The sequence below is a fragment of the Manduca sexta genome, chromosome 8, assembly GCF_014839805.1.
Source record: "Manduca sexta isolate Smith_Timp_Sample1 chromosome 8, JHU_Msex_v1.0, whole genome shotgun sequence".
Lineage (NCBI taxonomy): Eukaryota > Metazoa > Arthropoda > Insecta > Lepidoptera > Sphingidae > Manduca > Manduca sexta.
This window is the reverse complement of record NC_051122.1, coordinates 4,452,850-4,469,200: the sequence shown is the minus strand read 5'-3', so window position 1 is coordinate 4,469,200 and position 16,351 is coordinate 4,452,850. Positions and strand designations below refer to the sequence as shown.

The 16,351-nt window shown below is 34.6% G+C and overlaps 3 protein-coding genes across 3 annotated transcripts; 1 reads left to right on the top strand and 2 right to left on the bottom strand.

The window, feature by feature from the left end:
• The first annotated feature begins 3,682 nt into the window (after positions 1–3,682).
• LOC115442732 (cuticle protein) lies at positions 3,683–4,613 on the top strand. The gene is made up of 2 exons (XM_030167880.2): positions 3,683–3,767; positions 3,967–4,613. The coding sequence occupies exons 1-2, from the start codon at positions 3,756–3,758 to the stop codon at positions 4,543–4,545; spliced, it is 591 nt and encodes a 196-aa protein (XP_030023740.2). The 5' UTR covers positions 3,683–3,755; the 3' UTR covers positions 4,546–4,613.
• Positions 4,614–6,747: 2,134 nt separating this feature from the next.
• LOC115442752 (WD repeat-containing protein 61) lies at positions 6,748–11,293 on the bottom strand. Its single transcript, XM_030167905.2, has 7 exons — positions 11,056–11,293; positions 10,884–10,972; positions 10,401–10,549; positions 9,620–9,855; positions 8,776–8,963; positions 7,909–8,077; positions 6,748–7,061 (listed from the first exon to the last, which is right to left on the bottom strand). The coding sequence occupies exons 1-7, from the start codon at positions 11,071–11,073 to the stop codon at positions 6,951–6,953; spliced, it is 960 nt and encodes a 319-aa protein (XP_030023765.2). The 5' UTR covers positions 11,074–11,293; the 3' UTR covers positions 6,748–6,950.
• A 670-nt stretch (positions 11,294–11,963) lies between these two features.
• Positions 11,964–16,150, bottom strand: LOC115442756 (WD repeat-containing protein 61). Its single transcript, XM_030167910.2, has 7 exons — positions 15,954–16,150; positions 15,751–15,869; positions 15,307–15,464; positions 13,550–13,785; positions 12,957–13,144; positions 12,556–12,727; positions 11,964–12,091 (listed from the first exon to the last, which is right to left on the bottom strand). Exons 1-7 carry the CDS (start codon positions 15,969–15,971, stop codon positions 12,002–12,004), a joined length of 981 nt encoding a protein of 326 aa, XP_030023770.1. The 5' UTR covers positions 15,972–16,150; the 3' UTR covers positions 11,964–12,001.
• Between the last annotated feature and the right edge of the window lie 201 nt (positions 16,151–16,351).

The window sequence follows — 16,351 nt, the reverse complement described above, 5'->3', positions numbered from 1 at the left end:
CCGTTCCGCTTATTTCGATTAATGCGATAATTAATATCATTTGGCGTTAATGTGGCCCTAGTATCAGGATAATTAACAACATATTCAGAATGAGTTAATTACCCATAGTTTATTTGTTCAGCAAGGTAAGTAGCGACTGTTTTGTAGAGTATATCAATATTTATGTTTTATTTTCTCTAGGGCAGATTAAGTAATTATCTTGAAAGACTGAAGTTAAGTTTCTTGAAATTTAGATACTGCAAACATATATTTTGTTTATATTTATGGATAGTGTAGTAAGAGTTCAATTATTTTATGTAATTCATAGTTATTTCGAGCACACAGTAGTACAGTATAGTTGTTTGGTCTCTCTCCGATCATGTGGGATTGCAGTTTCACCGGGCTATGAGAGTGAAGGAATAGAGCATGTCCTGCGTAGGTACTTGGCTGATCTCTGTTGAGATTGGCCGCCGTGACCCAAATTTGGTTATGAAGGAATCAATCAAATATCATTTATATCAAGGAAGAAGATACTAGATACAGTATAATTGTTGTATATGTTATCATTTTTATGTTATAAACATTGGTATTTTTGTAGCGCTCATCTCTCAATTACTTTAGAAAATATCTGTAGGTATGTATCCAACCGAATTTCAACGCGATATACTTATTATACAAATGTTCTGAGATACATTTACACATGTACTATTAATTAAAAATAATTACACGAGTTATGCTCTTGACACTAGCATTTAGTATAATTTAAAAATGTCAAAACAAGATCACCTTATATTGCGAATTTAATAAACGATATTAACGATCGATTTTATGCATCGATATAATTCAAATTTCTAATTTCAGATAGCGTATCTTTGAATATGGTTATTTGTAACAGTAATGGTTATTACATATGTGTTTGCCATTAATCAACATTTGGCGCGTAACACGTTACAAGCCGGGCCACACCCAAAACATTTCGGCCAAGGGCACGGTCACATTTAATCAAAAACTACTTTTGATTTCTTTGCCCATAAACGGGCCAGTGTAACGGAATCCACGGTACTTCTTTTAACATTCACAGATGCGACGCTCAAGGTAGAAAGCATGAGGTCTCGACACTTTGGCAGAGAAAGAACCTGTTCCGCTTCAACTGATTTTATTAACGCTGTGCAACAATTATATAACTAAGCTTATGGTGATTTGATTTATTTGTGTATGAATAATAAGTGTATGTTTAGAGTAGGCGGTTCTAGTTAGCACTGTTGCCAATCGGTGTTGTAATATGTTATAAATGATTTAATTATGGGTGTAAATATTACAATGCCAAATAAGTATGTCTCTGTTTTTTTGGAAATTTATATGCAGAAAGCAAATAGTATATTTGTTTTTATTTGAAAACTGAAAGAAAACATGATAAGCAAATGATTTTAAGCCTGTTCACTAATTACATATTTTGATTGTTCATAATCTGCAACACAGAATAATAATTGTTCTGAGATGTGAGTATAAGTAACTCTTCGCACTTATACGAATTGACATCGCGACATAATAGCATGTAAATTTACAAAAAAAAAAAAATTGTTAAATTTAAAAATAATGATCAGCCATTTCCAACCAAGGTAGTCGGCAATCTTTTAAAATTTACAAATAGATCCAGTCATCAGACGGCTGATGTAATTTTCATCTGCATTAACATAATATTATTATGAATACTCTTATTATCGGATTGCACAATAATAGCTTCTGTGATATTGCATGTTTGTTTATCGCCTTTATTGCGTATCAAGAGTGCCAATTTAACCACTTTTTGCAACAATCGAATAATGTATGTTGATCTGAAATTACATTGCCTTTATAAAGAAGATATAATTTATGAATTTATGGGTTCGATTAATTAATATTTATAGGGACTACTAATGTCATTTTATTTATTTATTTTATTTGGTCTACCAACGGTTTTCATATTAGGTATTAAGTACATTATATTAAGTATATTATAGCTTAATGTAGTGTTAAACTAGATTGACAAACCAACTTATAGGTAAACACAGGTTGCATTTGAATACATAAGGTCGTAACTTCAAACTAATTGACGTTTACAATCGATGTATAGTAAAATAAAAAAGAAATTATAATAATTGAAGATTAGCGTGCAGTTATATAAGAAGTTAAAAAAGCAGACAAAACCTAAATCAAGACTGATTAATTCTACCACCAGCAACAATGCCTGCTCCCCCATTATCCTCCAATATAATCTTTCGGATATTGACGTAACTTTGGTAATTGAGATCTAAATCACAGTCATTAAGTATTCATAAAATCTTTCACTGATAAAAAGCAAAACTGTCCCTGCAAGTCAGCGACAGGAATAGGAAAGATACATAGTCAAATGGATGTTAGTTATAGCTAATCTAGGTATATTTACGAGTCTTATATATTTCCCAACAAGAACAAAATATTGCATCGCTATAATAAGTACGCACAATTGACATTGAGGTGTTTCATTTGCGAATATAACCTACCCAAACAGAATGTCGCGACCGTGTTGCGTGTAGTTTTAAGGTTTCTAATCGTACCATGAAGAGCGCAATTCTATGAAATGCATGCTTCTCTTTTATGAAATGACCGACTACAACAATATTCATAAAAGTATTATCAAGCAGCAGAGGGAGTAGAAAACGAGAATATAGAGCTCTGAACCAACCGCTTTTTATTGATTTAACTTTTTAAAGCAAAGGAACCATTCATATTCGTTTCATAGATAAAGTTATTCAAAAATAAAAAAGAGAACCTAGGTAGATACAGCCTGACCAGCAAAATAAAAAACCCTCGTCATGATGTAGTAAAATATGGAATTAATTTCTTATACTAACAAAAAGTAAGGCAAAAGTGGCGCCCCAAAGTAGGTTCGTTATTTTGCAGATCAGGATTTATAAGTATCTATTTAAATCAATCCTATGCTAGATCCATGACGTTTATAGTTACGATACTATATTGATCTTTGAACATATCATTTTTTTTTATCGAAACTGTAGCTAAGACGCCTCTTGTGAAGGTCCTTGTTGTATGTCTTTAGCAGCATTATACTTATGTATATAAACTTCACTATTCTACAAACAATCTGTTAGTGGGTATCTAAATATGCCTCTATCGTCTATAAGACAGCTTGATTGTGCACAAGCTAAAACTTTAGGTGAAATAAAGACAGGAATGCGATGAGAAATTTATTATAACAATTAAATGAAAAGATATGGCGTCGATAACAATTAGCCTTTTTTAAATGTTAAGGGACGATGATGCCATCGCATAAATAAAGAACAAGAGTTTATTGCCTTGATGCAGCATCAAAAACATTGTGGCACCTTAATTTTTTGTCAACTGATATTTACTGTCATTGATAATCGTCTTGTATATACAATTTCTTCCTAACTTCGGCTGATGGTTTTTAACTAAATTTCAATCGAAAGTCGTAATCAAAAATTAACATAACACTATATGAAAGTCATAAATAACAATGTACAATGCTAATAGGACATCAGAGTTTATCTATATCTACGTAGATATGTAATCTCGACATTGTATCAACTCAACCTGTCACATATGAGAGCAAGCGGTCGTGGACTGTCGCGAAATCTAACCTTCACCTCTCAATCAACTGTAAGGCTTAATTACCAACGCCCCGGGCTTATTCTGTGTCACTGAGCCTCGTCGATTTTTGTATAAAATCTGGTGCAAGTCTCACTACACCATAGTCAACCGGTGACAGCAAAACAACAATGGCCGCTAAGGTGAGGACTTGGATTTTGCAAAAAATATTTCAGTTCGCGTTGTTCTGTACTATCGGTTATGTATAAAAATATAAATTATCTATCGGTAGCTATTATAAGCCTTATAAAAAAAACAAATATTTTTATTTATACAAACTTTCACAACGAAAATGTCACACTTCTAACAGAAAACTAATTAATAATAATTCTTTTTTTTCAGTTCTTCGCTGTCCTCTCCCTGGCGGTAGCCGCATCAGCCCTTCCCGTCGTACCTCTCGCCAAAATAGCGTACGCTGAAGCCGAAGCACCCGCCCATTACGAATTCGCATACTCCGTCAGAGACGACCACAGCGGCGATATTAAGGAACAGAAGGAAACCCGTGAAGGATACGCCGTCCACGGCTCCTACTCCCTCGTCCAGCCTGATGGCGTGCACCGCATTGTGGACTACACCGCTGACAAGGAGAACGGATTCAACGCCGTCGTCCGCTACGAGGGCCAGCCTATTGCCGAGCCTGCCAAGATCGCCTACGCCGCCGCACCCGTAGCTAAAGTGGCCTACGCTGCCCCTGTTGCCAAGGTCGCCTACGCTGCTCCCGTTGCCAAGATTGCCTACGCTCATGCTCCCGTCGCCTACGCTGCCCCCGTCGCCAAGGTCGGCTACGCTCATGCTCCTGTCGCATACGCTGCCCCCATCGCCAAGGTCGCCTACACCGCTCCCGTAGCCAAGATCGCGTACGACGCTGCTCCCCTCGCCCACGTTGCCTTCTCCTCCCCGGCCATCTCCTACCACCACTAAGAAGTTGTTAAAGAATTATTTATTGATTATGAATAGTCACAAATAAATTATTTATTGAATATCTACAATATTTATTTATTTTGCACGTGTGCAACATAAAACCCACACAACGAACCTTTAACAATTGATGATTTTTAAAGTCGTGCCTGTGCAATTCTAGCTGCGCAATAAAAATAAGTCGAGCATAACTGGTATAATATATTTTGTCATAGTTAGAGGTAGACGAGCAGTGAATAGTATATGTATCGCGGGAGGGTTGAGGTGGGTGTTGCAGGTGGACCGCGCCTGAATTATTCATACGGCCGCATAGTGATTTCATCTCATTGAATGGCGCTGCCGCCGGCCGTGATTACGACATCGATACCTCCGAACGGCTATGGCTATCACCCGCCATATGTACAATACAGCTTGTCAGCGGCACAAGGGCCGAATTGCCAAATATTGCGAGTGGACAAAAAATTAGGAACTTACAATTTGCAGCGATAAAATGGTACAGATTGCTATCATGATATGTAGTTATTAGATGGATAGATTAATCAGAAATTCTTATTTACTTAACTCAGATTTGGTAACAATTGCTGAAAGTTACTACTTTTCTTAATATTTTACAGTAGGTACTTTTTGGGTATTGGGTAGGTAAGCCATATAAGTATTAAATAAAGAGAACACTCATTACAACTAAGGATTCAATCTTCTTTGAACTCGAAACACATATTTTAAATAGGTAAATATTATAGTTAAAATTCTATATTTTCCGCATCTCCAATTTATAATCCTCGCTAACACTTGTATTAAAACGCTAAAGCCTTAATAATTGAAAAGTAATCTTAAATAAAGCAAAACACCCGCAGTGGGGAATATTGAAGCATTATTTTGTATCTATAGCAACAACTGATCCCGCGTCGGGCAGGTAAAAATGAAGTGATTGGTTTTTATCTGTGCACGCCGGTGGTAAATTGAATGTAAAGTTGATTTCCCGACGGGCTCGCGGCCGCATAATTCTCCGCAAATTAAGCCGATACGAATTCACTTGCTACCGATGTAAATATTTTTGATAAATGCCGCGCTTTATGTAATTCAACGTGGAATACATTCGGTGAAATGGAACTAGTGCGTTGTTGAACTTTCTTTATGCGATTCTGTTGTATTGATCAGCACAATATCTGGTGTTTTTGATGGGTATCGGGCACTGCATGTTATAAATGGTTTGTACCCATCTTAAGCACATTGTGTGCACAATAACTGAAGTTCATGATGAGAAAAAAAATATAATACTTAAGTATGTGTTATGCTGTATACATATATTAATTTTGATATGCGACCACTAATTAAGTTTAAACAGTTAAACAATATACACTATAATCCCTTTTATACGCATAGACATATACCTAATACGAAAATTCAATAATTACTAATCCTAACGTTACCACCAGATGAACAGTAATCTGCAGACATACGTAATATCAATAAAGTGCGAAACATTATAACAGTTTCCCAATTTCGTTCATTACCGTATATAAAGACTGAGTAATAATTTTGAATCCTTGTTCTTTCAAATTAGGGAAAGGAGCGTCGGCAACGCGCGGCCGATCCTCTTACTGCCGAAAATTAATCAACCTTCGTGCACCAGAACCGGGATTAGCGTGTGGGGGATACTTTTGTTCTTTTCTGACGTCGAATATGCGACTTCAATACCAAGAACAGGAATTAAAAAGTTCATTAATTCAACAGCGGCCTTTGTTCGACATTGATGCTCATAGATTTTTGCGACTTACCTATATTTTAGATAAATGTGCCGAATTCGTTGGCATGATCACAATCGTTCGTGAACAGGTTAATCGTCCGATAAAGGTACCTTTAGTAATAAGTACTCTTCTATGGGATTAAGTATAAAAAACACTTTATATACTTTTTACTGGTGGAAGGTTTCTCATACGTGAGAGTCCGCCTGAATGTAGGTATCACCGCAATGTCTAGTTCTATCACCAAGCAGCACTGTTTAGTCGTGTTGTGTTCCGATTTGAAGGGCATTGTGGCCAATCCTTCTGGACATAATAATACTTCGAGCGGAGTGGAATACCAAACAATACTTAGTAATTCGAGGTGTTGGATGGTGTTTTTTTCTGTTTATTAGCGATCGTATCACTTACCATCAGGCGAACGACAAGCTCGTCTCGCCATTCAAAGTAAAAAAAAAACAAATCCTTAACAATCATTAATTTATTATAAAACCGTAAACAGTTTATAACTTATTTTCTATGTATTATAATTATACAATATTAGGTTTATTATTTAGATATTTTGTATACACAAATTAAACTTAAGCAAAACTATCGAGATAATATTCCAGTACAATATTTTTGATTGTAAGCAAGTAACATATTTTAAGATGGCATTTATTGTAATTACTTTTTAGCAGGCGGCGGCGGTATTGGACATTCGTAAATGTTGATGCATTTGTCTTTAGATACTGATAACAGTTTATCACTATTTTTGTTGAAATGGATATCCCATACCTGAAAAACATAACGATTATTGCTACCTTCTTATCAATTCACAATCACTAGTTTTCACTGTTTTAAAAAATAAGTATTCCCTAGATAAAAAGAAACCTAATAGTCTATTAGTAAATATCATGTGTGACCAATCTTTTTTAACTCGATCAAAGTTTTTGCGCGATTGACAAAAAACTTCCAGACATCCTAACAACTTTTCGCGCTGAAAACATAGCTGAAAATATAGGATTACGAATTAGTGGAACTGGAATAGTGTCACAAAGTAAGAAGTTTCTTAGGGTTAGTGCAAACGAACAGAGTGGCGACAGATAAAAAACTTAAGCCATTATTTCATAATTTCTCCAAATAAAAAAATCGTCGCGAAATAGTTTTGGAATAAAACAATTTTTCGCATTTTATCGCGGTTTTCTCTTATAATTATTTTCTCCCAACGTTTCCAAGACTATGCAGCCTTCATGGTCACGGGGGACTGAGGTGTTGGTCGTCCGAAAAGTTAAAGTTACAATATCTACGTACATTTGACAATTGCACAAATATTTTTTTTTGCTGTTGACGTTCCGATCTATGCAGAATGAGCTTACAGTGTCTGAGTTTTTACAAAATTTTAAGTCTCATCTTTTTCTTCTTTTTACATTCGTTCTATCAAATAATGTCTATATCTATCTCAACTATCTCTAAGATTATAACACGACACAAAATATGTACCTAAGTATATTCCACGTTAAATCCACCAAAAAGATCTAAGAATGGTCACCAACTTTATCGTCCGAATCTCCTTGCTACATTGCGGCATTGAATTCCCTAGCATAAAGTAAATACTAATATTTTCTATTCAAAGATCTCTCACCGTATCCGCATGTCCTTGGAAAGCGTGAAGAACAGTCAGCTGTCGTATAGCGACCACGCACACAACGCCGTCGGTCGTGGCGGTCGCAATCCGAGTGCCGTCCGGGCTGAATCGAACCGCCACCACCCAGCCTTTGAGCTCTAACGTGTTTAAGTGGCGACCGGACTCACTGTGGGATAGAGTTATTTATAACTGGCGTTTCCTTTAGTTTATGCAAAAGGGATGAGCAGTAGAGGCATGTATTCACTGCTGGTAGGTCTCTTATATGTGAGAGTCCGCTTGGGTAAGTACCATGGGAATGTCTATTTCTGCCCCAAGCAGCAGTGTGCAGTCACTGTTGTCTTCCGGTTTGAAAGGATATTGTAGCCAGTGTAACTACTGGACATAATAATACTTAACACCTCATGTCTCAGAATGGTGAGCGCAGTGGAATAATACTTTGTAATTAAAGGTTTTGGATAGTGTTTCTACTGTTTATGGGCGGTTGTATCGCTTACCATCAGGCGAACGGCAAGCTCGTCTCGTCATTCAAAGTAATAAAAAAATATATATGACATATTTTGTTGAAAATTATCAGATCCTTTAGTCTCTTAAGTCTAAACAAACTTTATAGTTAAACTACATAATACCAACATTTCTCAAAAAGATTTAAAAAAAAATACTTGAATAATAAACATAACTTCAATCTTCAAATAACTTTGTGGGTCTAAAATCTCATGACATCATAAACTCCTGAATAGATCAAGAGCAAAGCCCATCATAGGGTCCATATATAAGCCAAGTAGAATTTAACAGCTTAGCCGCAATAAAATTGCTCCATCTAATTACGCAGGCGCCAAGTCATAAGAAGACAAATTAAATACGTACGAATCAAACAACTTCATTCTCCCATCATTGGAGGCAGTTGCAAGAAGATCACTCTTATTAGAAAAGGCAACACTCCTCACGGCCAACGTGTGCGCGTCGATGTGATGCAGTAACTTGCACTGGTGCGTGTCGAAGGTAAACACAGCGCCATCTATCGACCCGGCCGCTATGTACTTGTTATTGGGACTCTGCGAAGACACATTGAACATAGTTCTTCTCCACTTATCCACTTTTATATATTAGCAGAATGAATTTAGCTTAATTTCTAGGATCCCGCCTATATCACATCGCAGCACTAGGAAATAATGTTACAAAAATACCAAACCAGGGGTCAGACCCAGTACTACCTAGTCCATATGAACATAATACATAAATCTATACATATAGGTATAACCAAAATTATGATTTTTTTCTGGGACTTATACAGGATCACCTTGACATTACATTACTAAACAAAATCACACAAGTACTTGACTTTTTGATAAAACAATTAAAAATAAAATTATAAAAAAAAAATCGAATGATAATAATAAAAGTAAAAAAAAATACACACACTAATGCTATTACAACTCCAAAAAAAAATTGCTGTAGTCAACATCACATTTACAGTCAGAAATACTCATGCACATATCATATTGACAGAACCTACCAACTGTTAAAAAAATCTTAAAACTTAAATATTTTTTTTTGCCAAACATATTTGTCATACATGGATAATTTTTGGCATGATGTTAGCAGACTGAAAGATAATCATATTTTTTTTTAATAATGCAATGTCAAGATGACTGTATTACTATACACAATTAAGTATATTTCAAACAAAAAGAAGTAATATTATTCTCACCCACGCAACACTAGAAATAAACTTCCCTCTAGTGTCCAGCACACCATCCACCCCACCTTGTTGGACATCATACACATATATTTTGCCCATGTGACCTCCGGTGACCACATTGCACCCGTCAGGCGAGAATGCGACCTGCCACGCGTCGATCGCGCCTGTCTGTACCTGAAGCTTCTTCTTACCAGATGCAAGGTCCCATAATATCAAAATAGAGTCTAAGGATGTGCTGGCAATTGCTAAAACATTTTTTATAATTATACTTTGCTATGACCAAGAGCTTGCAAAAGGTAGTGAGTATGAGACGGATACGGGTTGCTTACAACCAGGATAATTGGCACTCATTTAAGATAACACACATTTCACAGTGGACAGCAAAAGGTCAATAGATTGAATTTATATCCTGTTTTTATTTAAACTATAATTTTATGGTACTTTAATACACACTTTTTTCAATATTATTAGATATAATATTGAAAATATTGCAAATAAATACATTATTTGCATTATTGCAAATGAAATTATTTTTATTAACAATGTTTTTGAATTGCTCTTTGATGGCAAATTGCAGCCTGCGTTTAACAGAACATTTTTCTAACCAAAGGGATAAAACACAATATTCACTATATTAGATATTTTATAAACCTCAGCGATTTGGTAAATATTTTTTATTCAATTTATTATCAGACAATTTGCAATATATCTGTCAATGTATGCTTTTTTTTCTCTTCTCTCTTAACAGACTTTATGGAAAAGATATTGTTAAAAAACAAGTACTACTTACTAGTTCCATCAGGGCTGACTGCAACAGAAACCACAGCCATAGGATGCCCTTCCAATGTATGGACTAGATCCAACTTGTTGTTGGCCAATGACCACACTTTTACCACACAATCCAGTCCTCCTGTCACTATAAATTCTTTTGAGGCATTCCTTTAATACATTCAAACATGAAATTATTTTGTATTTTATAAAAGTCAAAACATGAGTATAAAAAAATATATTCATTATTCACAAATTTTTTTGATTGTGTGTAGACTTAATAATTGGGTATAATATGAACAAGAATGTTTAAGGGAGTGAGCAATTCCCTAAGTTATTTGAGGGTAACTTTATGTTCTTGACTAGACAAAAGCTGTACTAAATAGTTAGGTAACAACGATGTAATATTACAAATAGTATCACAATGCATGTGTTGAGAGGTGATAACCAAACTAAAGTCTATACAAAGTGAATCTGTTAAATTATTCTTTTTAATATGACTTACTGTAAATCTCCCCCAGGGTTTGTTTTGACCCAGGCACAGCTATAAATAGGGTCTTCGTGGGCATTTTCCTTTTTTAACAGTATAGAATACTGGAAAAACGTTTATTATGTAGTCAATATGGAATATCTGAAATCACAATGCAAATGATAAACAAAATAAATCAGGTACTTACCACAGTACTAGCCGGCATGGCAGCAACAAAATAATAATATATAATAAAGTAGACTACGACTATTTTTGAAATGAAATATTTATAATCGGGGAATTTTTAATTTATTTTGAAAACATTGCATGTGATTAATAGTTTATATATTGCATTATTAAATTTGCCTCAAGTGTGAGTAAGACATAATATTTTCATGTTATAAATAGACAGTAGCCGCTGTAACTCAGCTTGAGAACTCAGCTGACAAACTACTGTCACGTGTCATGAGTCAATCAAATGTCAATTATTTCTTTTCGTTCAAAAACAAACCTTCACTTTAATTTTTCACAATATCTCAAAATTAACATATATTTTTATAGAAACTCAAAAAACATGAAAACCTTGAATTTTAGTTTAAATATAATCTTTGAAAGTATTAAATCGATTATAATACTAGCTGTTGCTCGCAATTCTGCCCACGCGTATATAATGCTCTTCCGAGATTTAAATTTTTTTTCGCCTAGTCATAGTCTGAGATAATAAGCTCCCAATATAAAGAGAAATATTTTTTAAAAATTATGCATATTACTGTTTTCATCGCATGAAAGATTTATCTTTCATCCTTTACCATCAATCTATGCCCACTAACCACCGTTTTCACCAATCCAAATAATTACTAATTGGTTTATTTTCGCGATAGTAAAAAAAACGATTGGAATTGTTTATTTAAAAGGGCAGAAAATAAATCAAATTTCAGGTAATATAATAGTACAATTTGTACTTGATTTTAATGAACTTGAAAATAAAAACTAGGCTTCATTTTCATAATCTTTATTCATTTCTTTATATGTATTACCTTTAGAGAACATTTTGAAAATATTATACGAAGCTTTATTCACATAAGTATGCATAAAGGTATAAGTAAAAACACAAAATAATATAATTTCTGGATATTTATTCTTTTTTTGGCAGACTATAAGGGACAGTCATAAATATTTACACTTTTATCTTCCGACACCGACACAATTTTGTTGCTCTCTGAATTGAATTTTACACCCCAGACCTGAAAAATAAATCATATTCCAATACTTGAATATTTTTAAAAGTAAATATTCTAATATTTATTTGATTTGATTTTAATGAAAAGGACACAGAGAGCTACGAGATCATACTATAATATTTTTTAGAGGGAGTTGAAAATCACAATGAAACAGAAAATTTATTTCTCATAAAAAAAAAATAAAAATACACATTCACTTTATCCCCAAAGGGGTAGACAGAGGGCCAACCAGGTCACCCACTTTTCACCATGTATGAACCGTTCCATAGCAAGTGATAGGGAGCTTCCCTATGTCCATATCGGCCACATAATCTAGACTCTGGTCTGATATTGAGCACAGAGACCTTATATATCTTTGCCTGACCCCAGAATCGAAGCAGAAACCTCAAACCGGTGATCTTACCGCACACGAACTGCAACTCACAGAGGCAGACTGATCAACATATTATTTTATATTTTCCTCAAACCTGATCATTATGTTCCTTGAATACATTCTGACACTGCATGCTGTCCAGATCCCACACTCGGACTGTTCGATCGGCGCTACCGGACGCGAACCGCTTGCCGTCTGGTGAGAACGCCACAGAGAGCACCCATGACGCGTGTCCCGAGAGTGTGCCTGCTAGGTTTGCATGCACTCTAGAATAAAACAATGTTTGGTTATTATTTATTATGCTTGAATAAGTACATAAAATAATAAATGAGAGATTAATAAATTATAATTCTTAGCCCCTCACGCTATTGTGTATAATTCTACAGACGCAACAATATCAAATCCTATCCTTAGTTTCTATGGGATATTAAATTGCAAAACATAAAATATCAACAAAGTATTTACAAACAAACTATGGTAATTATCATAACTTACACATCATAAAGTTTCATATGTCCATCATCAGATGCTGTGAGTAGTAACTGAGAGTCTGGAGAGAAACAGAGACTGCGGATTGGCATAGCATGACCTTCAAGTGTATGCACCAGCTTTCCTTGTGCCACATCAAATATGTTTATTATACCATCTAACGCACCACTTGCTATGTATTTTCCATCTGGACTCTGTAAGATTAAAACAACATCAACAAAACATATTTGTAAGGTTCATACATTGCGACCGCAACAGGCTTAGGTCATTTATAAATTAATTAAAAGTTTACAGCACTTGGCAAAAAAAATGCATTTAACAATATAATCGAACCCTAAATTAAATCAAACTAATGACAACAATAACAATAAAATTATAACAAATAACCAGATAACTAAAACTATTTCTTTATTTTAAATAAGGGCTTTCTATGTGGTTCAAACATCATTTATATTATAACAATTCAGGGTATAACTGACATACAATATATTATTCAATAAGTGGTTATTGAAGGATAACTGAATTTAAGTTCACAATTGAATGAATTAGATCTAACCTATTTATCGAGAAAGAATTTCAACCTAAATAAAACCTCTTACATAAGCAACACTCAATGTGAATTTTCCTCTTGTGTCCAATGTCTGTTCCTGTTTGCCACTTTCTACACCAAATATTAATATTTTTCCAGCATTACTTCCCGATATAACATGTTTACCATCTGGTGAGAAGTCCAAGGTCCACACGTCAGTGGCTCCTGTCTCAAAAGTCTTTAGTTTGTCTCCAGATGCTATGTCCCATAGAATAAGTGATGAGTCTTGAGAACTGCTTGCTAAGGCTGAAATTGTTTTTATTTCTATAGTGTCTACAAGTTTTGCTCCTATAATATGTATAATTTGGATATTTATTTGATTAAAAGAATTAATTAATTGTTTTGGGTACTTCAAAAAGATTTTTGTTCATACAAGAATTTGGTTGGAAAATCTAATTATGACAAAAAATAATTGTTTATATCTTAAATATACCTCAAAGCACAATCATTGTATTTGAATGCTACCTCTAATAACAATTTATAATATGGGAAATCTAATACTGCACAACAAATAATTATACATCTATACTATTATATAAAGCTGAAGAGTTTGTTTGTTTGTTTGTTTGAACGCGCTAATCTCAGGAACTACCGGTCCAAACTGAAAAATTCTTTTTGCGTTGGATAGCCCTTTGTTCGTGGAGTGCTATAGGCTATATATCATCACGCTATACCCAATAGGAGCGGGGCAGTAATGGCTAATCTTAGGAACTACCGGTCCAAACTGAAAAAATCTTTTTGCGTTGGATAGCCCTTTATTCGTGGAGTGCTATAGGCTATATATCATCACGCTATACCCAATAGGAGCGGGGCAGTAATGGCTAATCTCAGGAACTACCGGTCCAAACTGAAAAATTCTTTTTCGTTGGATAGCCCTTTGTTCGTGGAGAGCTATAGGCTATATATCATCACGCTATATTCAATAGGAGCGGAGCAGTAATGGCTAATCTCAGGAACTACCGATTCGAACTGAAAAAATATTTTTGTGTTGAATAGTCCTTTGTTTGTGGAGTGCTCAAAGTTATATATCATCACGCTATGACCAATAGGAGTGGAGCAGTAATGGCTAATCTCAGGAACTACCGGTTTCAACTGAAAAATTCGTTTTGTGTTGGATAGCCCTTTATTTGTGGACCGCTATAAACTATATATCATCACGCTATGACCAATAGGAGCGGAGCAGTAATGGCTAATCTCAGGAACTACCGGTTTGAACTGAAAAAATCTTTTTGTGTTGGATAGCCCTTTGTTCCTGGAGTGCTATAGCCTATATATCATCATGCTATAACCAATAGGAGCGGAGCAGTAATGAAACATGTTGCAAAAATGGGGAAAATTATGAGTTTTGAGAGCGTCCGTTGCCTGCGCTGCGTAAACGGTTAAAGTTATGCAACAATGATGTATGACGGGATTGTTTCACTTAAAAAGGTCTAAATAATATAACAAAGTCCCCCGCTGCATCTGTCTGCCTTAACGTGTTAAACTCAAAAACTACCTAACGTATTAAGATGAAATTTGGTATGGAGACAGTTTGAGACCCTGGGAAGAACATAGGCTCCCGGGAAACTACTATTTTTCTAACGGATAACTTTAGCCTGAAAAACTTTATAACGCGGGCGGAGCCACGAGCAAAAGCTAGTCTTAAATATAACTTAAAGCAGGAGCATTTTATATGAAATTTGCCTCAAATCACATCTCAATTTTCAATTAGTTTCATAATTAAAGTTTATTGAAATTTGAGTTGCGGTATTCAACTAACAAACTTACTCTTTCCATCTGGGCTTACAGCAACAGATATGACCCCAAGTGAGTGGCCCTCTAACTGATGCTTCACCTCCAACTTGCCATTTTCTAATTGCCATATCTTTATAATATCGTCCAGTCCTCCAGTGATTATGTAGTTCTCTTCTACATGGTTTTGCTCTCTGTAAGTTTAAAGTAAGAAGCAATACTGTTAATACTATGTAAAGTCGGATGGTTTAATGTTTAAAATACACAATGCAACTACTCAAGATCTTAAAGTCTAGCAACAGTATAAAATATCACAGAAAAAATCAAATTTATAATAGGAAAAATTTACATTATGCAACGAACGGTGTAATTTAAATATTTCTATATAAAGCTGGGCAGTTAAATCAATTCTACCATTAATATTAAATCGATTATTTTTGCGTACTTATTGTCAAAATAAACTATTCGGAGGTTACATACTCATTGTTTTCACCATTTTCATCCTCGGTTTCTTTAGGCTTTTCATTTTGAATACGACTCCAACCGCAACACCAAATTGAATCCTCGTGAGCATTTTCTTTTTTCAATTGCAAATAATACTGCAAAATATACAAAACCAATGAAGTGCCATACTGCCGGTAATAAACATAACATTTTGAAAGAAAATATGTACAATAATTTACCAAAGTTGTAATAGACATATTTATGGATATAAAATGAAACTTTCCCTTAAAAACAAAAGGGTTCTTTACGTAAAAGGGTTTTGTACACAATAAAATAAAAATTGGTTTAATCGCCTGAAATTGGATGTTTTGACGTTTTTGGCAGGGCTACCAGTAAATATTGTAAAGTTATTTCAGACATTCTACGTTTACAGTCATAATTTATTTATTTATTCATTTGTAATTAAGACATCCAGTAGATGTCGATGTCACATTATAACTAGCTCCAATAATGTATAAAAAAAATAATAAAATGCACAACTTTCTAGGTCACACAACATACTTTGAAAAAAAGTAACAATAATTGTATTTGTTTAACGAAATAAAAGTATCAACTACATTAAACTTCAATTACATTA